This window comes from Lissotriton vulgaris, chromosome 9 (assembly GCF_964263255.1).
Source record: "Lissotriton vulgaris chromosome 9, aLisVul1.2, whole genome shotgun sequence".
NCBI classification, from domain to species: Eukaryota; Metazoa; Chordata; class Amphibia; order Caudata; family Salamandridae; genus Lissotriton; species Lissotriton vulgaris.
The window spans coordinates 67,853,728-67,868,170 of record NC_141697.1 but is presented as its reverse complement, the minus strand read 5'-3'; the positions used below and the strand labels follow the sequence as shown (position 1 = coordinate 67,868,170).

At 42.9% G+C, this 14,443-nt stretch overlaps 1 protein-coding gene across 1 annotated transcript in view; it reads left to right on the top strand.

Moving 5' to 3' along the window:
• The window catches only part of PLEKHD1 (pleckstrin homology and coiled-coil domain containing D1), a 245,475-nt gene that overhangs the window by 144,493 nt on the left and 86,539 nt on the right, over window positions 1-14,443 (top strand). Inside the window, exon 4 of the mRNA XM_086936571.1 lies at window positions 8,992-9,068. Coding sequence (XP_086792697.1) covers window positions 8,992-9,068 — 77 coding nt within the window. The remainder of the gene's footprint in view (window positions 1-8,991; window positions 9,069-14,443) is intronic.

Here is a 14,443-nt window from a genome sequence, read left to right as displayed (position 1 = left end):
ATTCTGGGGTCAATACTCAGAGCGCCCACAAATCAAAGGGAATCAGGTAGGTAATACCCTTTCCAGGAGTAGTATGTGCTAGGTTGCCACTATTTGGAGTATAGATATTTTCTACCATAAAATTATAGTTGTTGACTTTTAAAGTTGCAGCCACCCATTGGTGGTAGGTCTCCCCTTTCAAATGAATGATAGGTCTCTTGGAGTTCTTATATATCCAAATGGTTGTATCTCTAATTGAAGTCTTCTGGTTTGGTGTCACCACTTGTTCAGTCCAAGGAAATTGTAAACTTCTGATTTGACTAATGGGATATGAGTTTCTTTATGGTAAAAATACAAGCAAGTGAATTTTGCTTGAGTGAGTGGTAAAGTATTCTGCCATGAAGTCGCCTTATATGATTGGGGAAGATTGGAACTCAACTCATGATGGAGTAGATAGAAGGTCAAAAAAAGAATGACTTTACACAAGCTATTGAGACCTAGTACCTATGAACTAATATCCGATTGAGAATTGCAGGATATTTACAGGCATGTACCCACATAATCTCAAACTCGCCTTCCACCGCAAACTACATAAATAAGTTTCTAGACCTACATAAATCAGTTTCTAGAACTGACTACTTCTTGAGAAATAAAGACACAACAACTAACATTTGGGCTGTGATTAACTCGGGGCAATGAACTCCTTGCAGGGATTTGTCAGGCACGTAGCGGAGTCAGCTACTAAACTGCTCCCACAAATGCTTTGATATAGCAACTTTACATGCTAAAAAGCATATAACCAATTCACAAAAGTGAACTTTGAAAATGAAAAAAATATCAGGTAAGGAGAGAGGTGATGATTTTGGGGTCCCCCTAACCTAGGGGGAGGACCAAGCAGATGCCTTGAACACAAAGAGCATATTATGCTAACGATTCAGTGGTGGTCCCATCCTCTTAGGACAACCCCAAGCAGTTATGGGCAAAAATACAATTCCAACCAAAGGCCCTGCAAAGCGTTATGGGACGAAATTAGCAGCGGGCAGTAAATATTTAAAAGAGCATGAGGATATTGGGCCAGGCAGACTAAAGCAAAAGGAGTAAAAATCAAGTATCTCATATTTACTAGAAGAGAAATGCATTATACTTTGCATCAGATAATGCAGACCTCTCAAACATACTATACATCAGTGCATTCTGAAACTGTCAAAGCCGAAAAAGCAGACAGCTGAGACCCTTTCTAATCAGATTCCGATAAAACATCCATCATCGATTAGTATTGTAAATAAGACTAAGTCAGTTGCCAAAGCAGAGTTGATTGAATGGGCAAGATTCAAAACAGGATAGCAGCTGGATTGGAACAGCTTCTGATAGGAATTTAGAAGCTGCTGTAACAACTCACTTCTGACATTTTATGCCTTTTAAGTCAAGAGTGTTATAGACAAACATCTCTTCTAAATTCTGGCATAAAGCCCTTTGGCACTCTTTTGGAAACCTTGGAAATATTCAATTAAGTGCTTTTCTAACCCCCACTATCTGTGCTAAGTAGTGATCAAAAAGTTTATTCTAAACTTCTAGTAAATCATATACAAGAATGGTACATGTCACCCAACAAGGCTTTATTCAAGGCCGAAATATTAATAAGAATATCTCTGAATTCTGTGTCTGTATTGATTATTGAATTGCCAAGTCCGCTTATCTAACAGCACTTTTAATACATGCAGAATACCCTTTTGGCCATGTGCCCGGGTCATATTTGTGGTATGCGGTGATGCATTATGGTTACCTGGCCCAGTTTGTAAAAGCTGTAAACCCTTTATCGTCGGCATCTTGTGTTCGCATTCGTCTAAATGGACCCATTAGCCAATCATTTTTTATTAAGTCTGGTAATATCCCAGGATGTCATTTGTCCCCGCTACTACCTCTTCAATGAGGCTTTGGAAACCACTCTCTCTACGACGTTTATCATCAAAGGGCATTGGGTACTACAGTAGAGAAGGTTAAGTCACATGCAAATTATACTAAGGTGTTTTGTAGAGATTCTGACTCTGTTTCATATTTGCTACTTTTGGGAAAACTGGTGTATCATTCGGCTATAAATTAAATGTCAATAAAACTGAGATCATGTCATAGATCATGCCATAGAACATTATCAGGGAGATTGTGGGGCTACTTATCAGATTGACTATGAAAAATGTGCAGGAGTAATGAGTACAAGGAATCCCAAAAACCTGTTTCATTTGAAATACAACTCAAAATGGTCTGAGATCAACCAGTTCTGTATCATTGTTCCTTCATCAACCGTTGATCATGTCCACTATATTAAGATGACAATTCTCCCTTAGTTATCATGGGCCCGATTCACAGAACTAACTTAAGACAAAATCCTAAACTTACTACCATGTTGGTTTTCAAAGAAGGCACTTACTCATTTCGGTATTCACAGAAGTTAGGAGTCCTAACTTTACTACTCCTAAACTGAGAAAAATCCTAACTTTAAGACTTTCGGTATTCACAGAATGCATTTAGGAGTCCTAAAGTTAGGACTCCTAACTTCTGTGAATACCAAAATGAGTAAGTGCCTTCTGTGAATACCAAAATAAGTAAGTGCCTTCTGTGAAAACCAACATGGTAGTAAGTTTAGGATTTTGTCTTAAGTTAGTTATGTGAATCGGGCCCCATATGTTTCTCCTAACCTTGCTATTTACATATGAAAGAATTTTCATGAAAATATGTAATTGCATGTTAACAGATTCTAAATAATAATAATATTAATGTGCCTACAAACACCCATAGAAAATTACGAAGGAATTTAGATGAAGCAGGATTGGCTCAATTCATTCCAATTCACAGTGGACATAATTTAACCTATAATTTACAGAGCTTATCAAACTTAATATAACACCCCTAAGTTTTTTTTTAAACTTCGAAGTAAAACAAAATCAAAAATATTTGTGGTGGGATGTACTGGTGCTTAAAATACCTAGATTTATAAGCCATGCAGAAATATGAGGAAAATCCAATTTTTCAGCACATAAGATTATAACGAATTCAACGTTGAAAGATACATTGGTGTGTTTTGAAGAATAAAAATTATTCTGATACAATAAGCGTATTTACATCATTTGCAACTGAAAAATGCATTCAGATTACTGAGTATAGATCCATTCTCGCTCACTTCTCATTAACATGCATATTTTTCAAATGTTATGACAAATTATTAATGAGCAGGGTTGATTGGAAAAGAACTTTGATGTTACAATGGAGGAATGAATAATTTCAAGTTGATGACAAACTTGCCGGAGGGTGTTGCAGTATCAGTGGTTGGCCATGTGTGGTGCTGGACCTTCTTCTTCTTTGGCTCAAACCCATGTTTCAAGGTGTGGAGGAATTTAAGCCTACACTTCTGAGTTACTTTACACCTGCAAATTCTGATTAGCCCAAAGCAGAGAAGTTATACAAAAGTGTAAAAGTACATTTACACATGTAGATTTACTCATGTATACATTTGCCGTTGTGATTAGACCACAAGGTGTGTGGTGTTGCTCAAAACACTAGAAGCTCATCCCTGGCAAGGCTAGAAATCCAAAATATATGCCATCAGGGTTTCTCCTCGTAGTGCTCAAGACTCTGGAACAACCTCTCTTTGCAACTCAGACTTACTGTCCCGTTGGTGCAAATCAGGAAAAAGCTCAAACATCACTTCTTCACAAACTTCTACCATTCTTAACTGCATCCTTTGCTTCCTTGTCTTGCTGTGCTTTTCTGTATGTGTACACACTTATTGTTCTCAGGTCAAATGATGAACATGTTGCAGTAGCCACACGTTTGCCATGCATCCTATTGCCATATACAGCACTAAAATATCCATAAGGAAACAAACCACCTATATTATGGGACATCTACCCATAATCGAGAACAACACCTTCCCATATTATAAGAAAAACATATCCATACTATACGAAAAGCATCTCCTCACAATAGGGAAAGGTACGTTTTCAAGAATTAATCTACCATACATATAAAAAAGACATTTAACTTTAATAAATGATATTTACCTACCATAATATAGGAAAGCCATCTACTCATAATCTAAGAAACACCTCACCCGTTGTATATGAAAGACATCTGACCACAATATCGGAAAGACATATGTCTCTAATGTGTGAAATACAAATATAAGAAATTCATGTATCTAGTATATAAGAAAGACATCTAACCTTAGTATAGAAAGTCATGTATCCACATTCCAAGAAGATACTTTCCCATAATATAACAAATACATCTACTCTTAATATCAGAAAGGTATTGATAATATAGGAAAGACGTCTATCTATAATAGAAGGCCATCTACCCTTAAGAAAAAAAAGGTACCCTAACTGTCAAATAAAGAACATCTAGCCACAATATAAGAAAAACATCTACCTATAATATTAGAAAGACATCTTCTACCGAGAGTAGTATAAAAGGCATCTGCCCACAATTCAATAAATAAATTGTTTGGACCGAGAAGGATGACCAGCATGACTCTGGACAGAATGGGCCCTGGACCAAGTTCATCATAGCAAGCTCTGCAGCTTTAGACCACATGTCTCAACATGCATGACAGTCATGCATGTGCACTGAATGCTTTTCTATGACATAGGACAAGCCCTAGGGTGGGACTGGGTCTGCAACAGCACATCAAGTTCATCTTCCTTATCAAGCATGACCTCTTTCATTATGCAGTGACTGACAGTGGTGGTGACACTAATATGATACTAGTGGAAAAGACAAGACCTTTTTACCTGTCTTCAGCAGTCACTTACAGGCCTCTTCTACCTTTCTGACTAGCTCTGCCAGTTCCCTACTGCCAAATCTTTCCCCATGTATGTGGGACATAGATTTTACATATGCACTCCTGTGTGTGAAAGATGCATGTGGATTGTGTGTGACATAGGAAGTAATGGCCACAGTGGAATCCATTTTATTTTCCTACATGACAATGGTAACTTATATGGAGGCTATATGAGAGCGTCCACTTTCTTTTCTCAATGGATCGCCGTAATATACACGAGGGAGGAACATCAATTTTCGTGTGTCGGGTCAAAAGGCCGAGATGTTTTCCGGATTCGAAATGCTGATGGGACGCGGCGCACAGGCATACTAAAGTTTGGAATAATTGATTTATTCATTGCGATTCGACTACCTGACTGTTGGGGTAACCAACATCCTGATCTTCTCACTGATTTTGCAGCCTCAGCCGGCCCAGTTTCTTATTAATTACGGTTTATATAACACCGTGGGATTTCCTTTTGGCGTACCGACAACTGTAGGATCCCCTTTTAAATCTCGGCCTTTTGGCCGGACACGAAGATTGGTGTTTCTTCCTCATGTATATTAAGGAGATCCATTGAGAAAAAAAAGTGGACGCTCTCATACTTGAAATCTTTGTCCTGAAGATGACCCTCAAAGTACCTGTGGGTCGAAACGTCGTCGTCGCTCAAAAACGTGGTCTAATTAAGAGAGAACACAATTGGTATATTGTGTATTTTGTTATTTGGTGTTGTTTTATGTTTTTTCTCTGCCACTGTTTGTTCAGTCTACACTTGTCAATGTTCACTATTTTATCATTGTTTGTGTAACTGTATGAGCGCCCTTAATATTTTGTTTTTCCTTTGTGTCTTATTGAATTTATATTAAAAAAAAATTGGGGGGAGATTATCTATGTACATGGTCATTGGAAAATCAAGCCAGCACAGCTTCTGCTCCGTTTTTGCACAATGTCTTCCTTTTTTCACACAAATTGTTGTATAGTTTGTTATTTTAGCTCATGAACCATTGTTTGGAATACAATAGATACTGCCCCAGGTTCTTGTTCTAGGGTTGCCCTTGTTGTTTGTAAAAGTGGAGAAGTGTGGCTCAGGGGTTAGAGGCGGCAGACCCGGAATCTGAGATCGGTCCTGGACCAGGGTTCAATTCCCCGCCCCGGCGGGTCTTGGGCTAAAAATTCCACGGACTCTATAATTCTCGTCCCGGTGCCTCCTCGACTCACGGGTTCACACTCTGCGACTCTGGGCAATAGCTTGCTTAATCTCCACAACGGCCCCTCGCGGTGGGATGCCTGACTTTCACCCTGTGGACACCCTGTCGGGGCTTCTCACAGGGGAATACCAGGACGGGTTCCCTAGGCAAGCGCCAGGATGCTCTTTGTGGTGACAGGTTGCGCTATATAAGTATACCTACATTTACATTTACAAACCATAATATAAATAAATCATCTCCCCATAATATAAGAAAAAAGGGATGCATGCCCATCACTAAAAATTGCATTGGAAATCTCCAAATGTTTGATTCGCAGGAAATATTTTTGCTGTGCAGTGCGGTCTATGGTTTATACAACTTGTTTTCATTTTTTAGGGGTTCACAGTGGATAATGAGAGCTGCCTCATAGATGTCTAGGGGTATTCATGATTAAATACTCATTGTATCACTATGGGTCTCACTGGGCCACAATCCAGTCCCAATCCCCAACAGCACCCCATCAGTTCTCAGCCCCTGCCACTGGTGGTAATTGCACCACAGATGAGCTGTGGCAAGAGCATGACCTCTGTGCAGTGCACCACTGCCATGCAGATGTACCGCATCCGCCTGGTTGCCTGCCTCTTCGAGGAGGTGCCCAGGCTCTGGTTAGTCCAAGTCATTGATTCCTTTACGTTCTCCGTTAGGCAGTAGAGAAATGTATTTAAGTGTGACTTGAGGAAGGCAGCTAATGATCTTTAGGGTTTTTCAGGCGCCAATCTAGTCGTAGGCCATCCCAGGAGTGGTGCGTATTGGAGGCTAGATTATTGTTGCGGGCTAGGCCCTTAAGCAGTAAAAACATAGAGGAGCTCAAAGCGTTGTGATCACCTCAATCTGTAGGCAAGACCTCTCCTTTGGAGAAACAAGATAAGAAATCAGGGCTGACAAACATATAGTCTATAAGGGAGTCTCCGCCCCCTCTAAATGACGTCAACGTGTTGCATGCGCCCCCTTTTCTTTTGTCCATAGCCTCAACAAATGGCCAAATGATTAAAGTACAAGGCTGAGGGAACCTGCACCAACAAGAAGACTGGGGCTGGAAAAGACCACTAATAACAATTGAGAATGAAGAAATAGTACATCTCAGTAGTTAATGACTCAATCTCCAGACTGTGGCTTTGCAGCTTTGACAACTTCAAGCTCAGATTGGAAGTGTTGGGACGTAGTGACAGAGGCTTCAGAGAGAGGGCTCAGCCCATCCTCGAATGGCCCTGGACGGGCGCAGACGGGCCCGCTCTAGGCCCAGTATTCGCCTGGGCATGCTCATGGGCATGCCCCGTGAGTGTCCCGCGCTGCAGGAGCTATCTAGCACCTCCTGGCACGGAAACACACCTGGCAGCGTCCTGCCTCGGTGGTTGCTGGGGCTCGTGGTCCGGTCCCCTCCTGCAGCGAAGCAACAACTCCCACGCCGCGGGAGCCCGGCTGAGCTATGTAGTGCGCCTCCGGGTACGGAAACACCCCTGGTGGCATCCACCCTCGGTGGTTGCTGGGGCACGTGGTCCGGCCCCCTCCTGCAGCGAAGCACCAACTCCTGAGTAGCTCCCTGAGTGTCTGGTGCTTTCTCCCCTTCTCTCTTAACAACCCCGCCAACAACACTCACTTCCCATGGATTCTCTGAGTTAGTAGTTATAAAATAAAAATAATGTTGGCCTTGTATTTGTACATAACATGACACTTATTGTGTCATGGTGGGTAGGTATAAGGTTGCACTATTAACCTGTTCAGTTGTACTAATTTTAGTGACCGCAGAAGGATGAAATGAGGTCTCCTTGTTAAGATTTCAATCTGTGACATACAAGTTACACACGGATCTCTGCCCTGGGTGCTCCATTCACAGTGGTATGTACAGGTTGCGGCAAGCAACAAAGACATACACATCCTAATGGAGTCTATCAAGGTAAAAAAGGTTCTCTACAATGCAATACGAACACGACAGAGTACCCTGTCTGCCAAACTCTCAGTCCAACTCCGTCCTTTAGGGATGGGTGTACTTAAACTTTACGGTGGCGAAGCCCCCAATACCTCCACAATGGAAACCTTCCTCCGACAGCCTAATGGAACAGGGATGACGGAGGGAGGGCATTACACCACCCACCCTATTTAGGTCATTTCAGAAACACACTCCCGCTTTGAGGGTGTGTTTCTTAAAACCAAAAAAAACACAAGAGTTCAGTGGACTTCCATTCAAAATCAATGATGGGCGTCCATCAAACTTTTTGTACTGTGAACAGAGCCGCCATGACAGTGGCCCCTTGAAAGGCACAGAGATGATCGCTGAGCTCTTGGTCATCTCTAAATTTGGTGGACGGTAATCCAGTGGGATGACAGAGGTAATGTCTTCTGTCTCCATGATAAAAGAACCATTCTACAAAGCGTAAATAAGGCCCATAGTCTATTTTCCAGGAGTTTAATCACAGTGTGTGTGTTTTTTTCTAAGTAAATAAACCAGTTATAACATTCTGATTAAAAAAAGCGAAATTATTCTTTCCAAATTCCACGTGTATTGATATATTTCAAATACATTCATTAGTGGAAAGATTCCAAATATCATCTACTTCAATCTTGAATAGAATTTTACCTAAGAAAGAGTAAACAGCCAGCAGGTGTTTCACAAAGTAACCGCTTCGTCAGGGCTGTAAGTGGTATAAGAAATAAGACACAAGTCAGTGAAAAATCATATAACATGATCAATAAACAGATACAAAATGTGCATTTATTCCCACAAATAATAAAAAAATCAAAAATACCAGTCAATGAAGAATCGCGTATCTTGATGAGTAATGAGATACACAAAAAAGACAAATATATATGTAAAGTAAATGATATTTATTAAATGTCACTTGAAAATGTCCCTACAGTGGGGAAGACCATGTATTCTTAATGCAGTGAACCAGTGGTTGCGTGCTTTGAAACCACTATCCCAAACCCTAATGGCTCTGATTTCTCTCGTTACAGGGTAACATTGTGCTGGGAGCCGAGTCTGAGTACGAGCAGACTCAATGGTTGGAGATGCTGCACGAATCCGGAAAAGTGTAAGGACTGATGGGATGTCTTTTCAAGATGTTTTGTTTAACTTACCAGAAAGTCCCTTCAAGCTCCCTAATATCAATCTGAATGTGCGCCGAAACGTGTCAACAAGATCACTCACGTGCAAGGGTTTAGGAGTAAGGGTAAAAGGATAGAGCAAAGTATTAGCGGTAAGAACTTAGGGAATAAAGGGATAGGTGTTAACACTTAGGTGGTCGCAGACACAGACCCTTGCGTTCATTGATAGGGGCTTTGGATGAGTAGTTAGAGATAGGAGATTAGGGGTTCACAGCAAATTGAATGGTTTTAGGGGTAAGTATACGGGTTAGGAAATAGGAATTATGTGTTAGTGCTGAGGGGTCTCAGGAACTGGACGTAAGAGTTAGGGATAGGAATATGGCTAAGTAGCAAAGGGTATATCATCTTAGGGGTTAGCAGCATGGCAGTAGGGGTTAGGGTGCAGAGGTTAGGAGATAGGGGTTGAACGTGAGGAGTTTTGGTTGATGGAATAAAGTGAAGATGAGTTCTAGGTGTGTGATAGTTTTAGTTTATGGATAAGGTAGAGAAATAAATAATTTAAAAGTAATTCATTTTAAACAAAATTGTATATGCCATTACCCATTTAATTGAAAATGAACTGTTTAAAACCATTTGGTTTCAAACCATTTGTTTCAAACCAAGTGGGCCTCACACTATTAATTGCCAACTTTTCCCTTAGATTACCTCTAGAGAGGACCGGTGATGCTTCTATGTGATCATTCAGCTGCCAGTGATCCATTATGTCACCTTGACCCTTTTCCCACAAGGGCAGGGCATGAGGTGACACAACCTGGGGTGATGAACAGGAACGCACCGGTGTCCCAGAGTGTGGGTGTGTGCAGTACAGTGTGTCCCACATATCTTGCACCATACCACTTGGAGGTCCAGGGCCACTGTATGTATGTATAGTTCACAGCAAGCTATAAACAGACGGCTGCACAGTTGATGGTGGGATATCAGGTGAGGGTGGGTACTGGATGCTTACAAATGGAGGTCTCTCTGCCTTGGTATCATGTAGAGTAGGCAGTCTGAGAAGTTCTTCTGTATGAGGTGTTCCCTCAAGAGAAGGGTCTTGTGCTTCTAAGTGGTGTGAGGTCGATGGCCGGATGCTGGCAAGTTCTGAAGGAAGTATCCGGAACGTGTGTACTGACTTTGTATGAACTTTGTGTGAGGCCATCTGTTTCCTGCTGGCAATGTGGAGCATGAAGGAGACAGTATAGACTAATGGGATAACCCAGTTTTGTGCAGAACCTGGGGATTAGTACTTTAAAGGAACAGTGGTTCTGCCACCTATTTGCTTATAAAAGCATGAGAGCCTATAATCAATTCTATCCCTCTTTTAAGATGAGGCCAACATTTAATGAAGAAGATTTCCTTAATTATATCCAAACCAAAAAGAAAACGCATGTGTTCTAATTCCAAGAATTGATTTTATAGTAAATTAATATAAGTTGTGTAAACAATTTAAATACATATATATATACACACACACACAGATAGACTCTATACAATTACAATTACATTTGTGACGTGAAGTGAACACACCAAAAACATATTTACATATCACATCATATTATTTACATGACACATGAACATATACTCAAAAAACAATTAAACACAGTGTGAGGCTTTTTGTAAATAAGTATCAGCCCAGTAGGTAATTTCCCCTGTTATTTTCAATTGTTCTGGGTGATCCTTAACACTCGGTATTAAAGCGTCAATGTTTCGACCCCTGGAATTTATTGTGATATTGTAATCGTCTGTATAGGGTCTTCTTCAGGACTAGATAGGAAGTCTGTGTATGGCCTTCAAAGAGGTACCACCCTGATATGTATGACAGCACGGCAACTTGTACTCATGCGATGGATGACCTGATTCTGATGTATGTCTTCTGGTCAGTCGGTAGGGTTTAGTCAGTGGCAAAGCTTTCCTCCGGCATCTGGCACACGGGGTTCCATAAATGACAACAGGTTTTCATTTGGAGCGAAATCAGGCCATAGAGTATCCAAAGGCGATTAATCAGCCTTGGTTACCGCTGCATAGTTTGTATTTGGAGGCGGAAGTCCCCTACAAGCAATCTCTTGCAATATAAGGTAATACATCTATAGAACCCCGTGTGCCAGACGCCGGAGGAAAGCTTTGCCACTGACTAAACCCTACCGGCTGACCAGAAGACATACGTCAGAATCAGGTCATCCATTGCATGAGTACAAGTTGCCGTGCTGTAATACATATCAGGATGGAACCTCTTTGAAGGCCAAACACAGACTTACTATCTAGTCCTGAAGAAGACCCCATACAGACGATTACAATATCGCAATAAATTCCAGGGGTCGAAACGTCAACGCTTTAATACCAAGTGTTAATGATCACCCACAACAATTGAAAATAACAGGAGAAATTACCTAATGGGCTGATACTTATTTACAAAAAAACTCACACTGTGCTTAATTGTTTTTTGAGTATATGTTCATGTGTCATGTAAATAATGTGTTGTGATATGTAAATATATTTTTTGTGTGTTCACTTCATGTCACAAATGTAATTGTAATTGTATAGAGTCTATCTATGTGTGGGTATATATATGTATTTAAATTGTTTACACAACTTATAATAATTTACTATAAAATCATGTCTTGGAAATAGAACACATGAGTTTTCTTTTTGGTTTGGATATAATTAAGGAAATCTTCTTCATTAAATGTTGGTCTAATCTAAAAAGAGGGATAGAATTGTTTACAGGCTCTGGTGCTCTATTAAGCAAATAGTTGGCAGAACCACTGTTCCCTTAAATGGCTTGAAGAAGAGGCTGGTGTCTATGGAACATGACACTGGTTTTGAGTTTGGGAATAAAACCCTTCACATTTATTGCCATGTGCCAGTTTTGGACTTGGGCAAGCTTGTTGTTGGCCATCAACCCAAACTCTGTTTCAAGGAGTTCATCGTCACACATAGTTTTGTTACATCAAGTCATGGATGTTGGAGAGGGCAGTCCACTGTATGTTCATTCCTAATTTACCTGCATATCGACACTCCACCGCCATGCACCACCTGGCTGCAAGTAGCACTGACATGTGCGTGCCCACGTGCCCAGTCTGGCCTACAAGTGTATGTCATGGCAGCAAAGCATTATCATACTCATATGACTTAGTTCCTCTGTCTGTTTATCTCAGTCCAGTAAGTGTTGTTTACAAAAGGCACTCACGCAAGAGTAGCACCTTCAGTGGCGTCTCAAGAGGTGAGCCTGATGGGGCCCGCGCCCCAGATCTATGTGTCCTGGCCCCTCTTTACACCTCCACCAAGGCTGGCCAATGTGCCAGACAAATTAATACGTTCAACTACCTTACATTGTAAAGCAGTGTTTGCATAAAATGTACAAATCTGACTGGTGTGTGTTTGTATCTATATACATATGTAGATATATACACATAGTTATATTTAAACATTTTACATATATATATATATATATATACCGAACAACTTCCCTCCACAACAGAAGAAAAGGAGGCCAGAGGGGATCAACAGGTACAGTCAAGCTTTATTTGGCATGCATTCAGTGCTGGCGGCGAATGCATTTCGGCTCCTGGCCTTCCTCAGCGCCCTGCCATGCACAGTAAGTCCTCCACATAATGTCCCAATCCTGCTGCCCTATTATGAAAGGTCCGGAAGCTCCTCCCCCGGCTGATTTTTCTCACCTGTTGGTGTCCAAAATGGGTCAGTGGACTCCAACTCCCAGAATGCACCGTAGGTGTGCAACTGGGTCGGCAGTGTGGGTAGTGCCTCATGGTGCGTGAATGGCTCCGTCCGGATCGTGCAAGTGGGTGGTGGGGGTCCCCACAGAACGCCGCCAAAGTCTGCAAGACCTCCCTGTGTCCCCTCGGTCCGCAGCTACCTCGGCGTCCAGGAAGGAAATATCGGCAGGGACAGCCGTCGGGCATAGTGTCCTAACGGAGGCAATTGCCTCCTTCTGCCTGGTACCTCCTGGTCAGTGAGGCGGACACCGGACGTCTCGGTCCCCCGAGTCCATGAATTCGCTGACTAAACAACTTTTGCCAAACTTCGTCCGGGTCACTTGATGCTACGGGGCCATCCTGACTGCCCCCTTGGCTGGAGCAGAAAATATCGAACAACTTCCCTCCACAACAGAAGAAAAGGAGGCCAGAGGGGATCAACAGGTACAGTCAAGCTTTATTTGGCATGCATTCAGTGCTGGCGGCGAATGCATTTCGGCTCCTGGCCTTCCTCAGCGCCCTGCCATGCACAGTAAGTCCTCCACATAATGTCCCAATCCTGCTGCCCTATTATGAAAGGTCCGGAAGCTCCTCCCCCGGCTGATTTTTCTCACCTGTTGGTGTCCAAAATGGGTCAGTGGACTCCAACTCCCAGAATGCACCGTAGGTGTGCAACTGGGTCGGCAGTGTGGGTAGTGCCTCATGGTGCGTGAATGGCTCCGTCCGGATCGTGCAAGTGGGTGGTGGGGGTCCCCACAGAACGCCGCCAAAGTCTGCAAGACCTCCCTGTGTCCCCTCGGTCCGCAGCTACCCCGGCGTCCAGGAAGGAAATATCGGCAGGGACAGCCGTCGGGCATAGTGTCCTAACGGAGGCAATTGCCTCCTTCTGCCTGGTACCTCCTGGTCAGTGAGGCGGACACCGGACGTCTCGGTCCCCCGAGTCCATGAATTCGCTGACTAAACAACGTTTTGCCAAACTTCGTCCGGGTCACTTGATGCTACGGGGCCATCCTGACTGCCCCCTTGGCTGGAGCAGAAAATATCGAACAACTTCCCTCCACAACAGAAGAAAAGGAGGCCAGAGGGGATCAACAGGTACAGTCAAGCTTTATTTGGCATGCATTCAGTGCTGCCGGCGAATGCATTTCGGCTCCTGGCCTTCCTCAGCGCCCTGCCATGCACAGTAAGTCCTCCACATAATGTCCCAATCCTGCTGCCCTATTATGAAAGGTCCGGAAGCTCCTCCCCCGGCTGATTTTTCTCACCTGTTGGTGTCCAAAATGGGTCAGTGGACTCCAACTCCCAGAATGCACCGTAGGTGTGCAACTGGGTCGGCAGTGTGGGTAGTGCCTCATGGTGCGTGAATGGCTCCGTCCGGATCGTGCAAGTGGGTGGTGGGGGTCCCCACAGAACGCCGCCAAAGTCTGCAAGACCTCCCTGTGTCCCCTCGGTCCGCAGCTACCTCGGCGTCCAGGAAGGAAATATCGGCAGGGACAGCCGTCGGGCATAGTGTCCTAACGGAGGCAATTGCCTCCTTCTGCCTGGTACCACCTGGTCAGTGAGGCGGACACCGGACGTCTCGGTCCCCCGAGTCCATGAATTCGCTGACT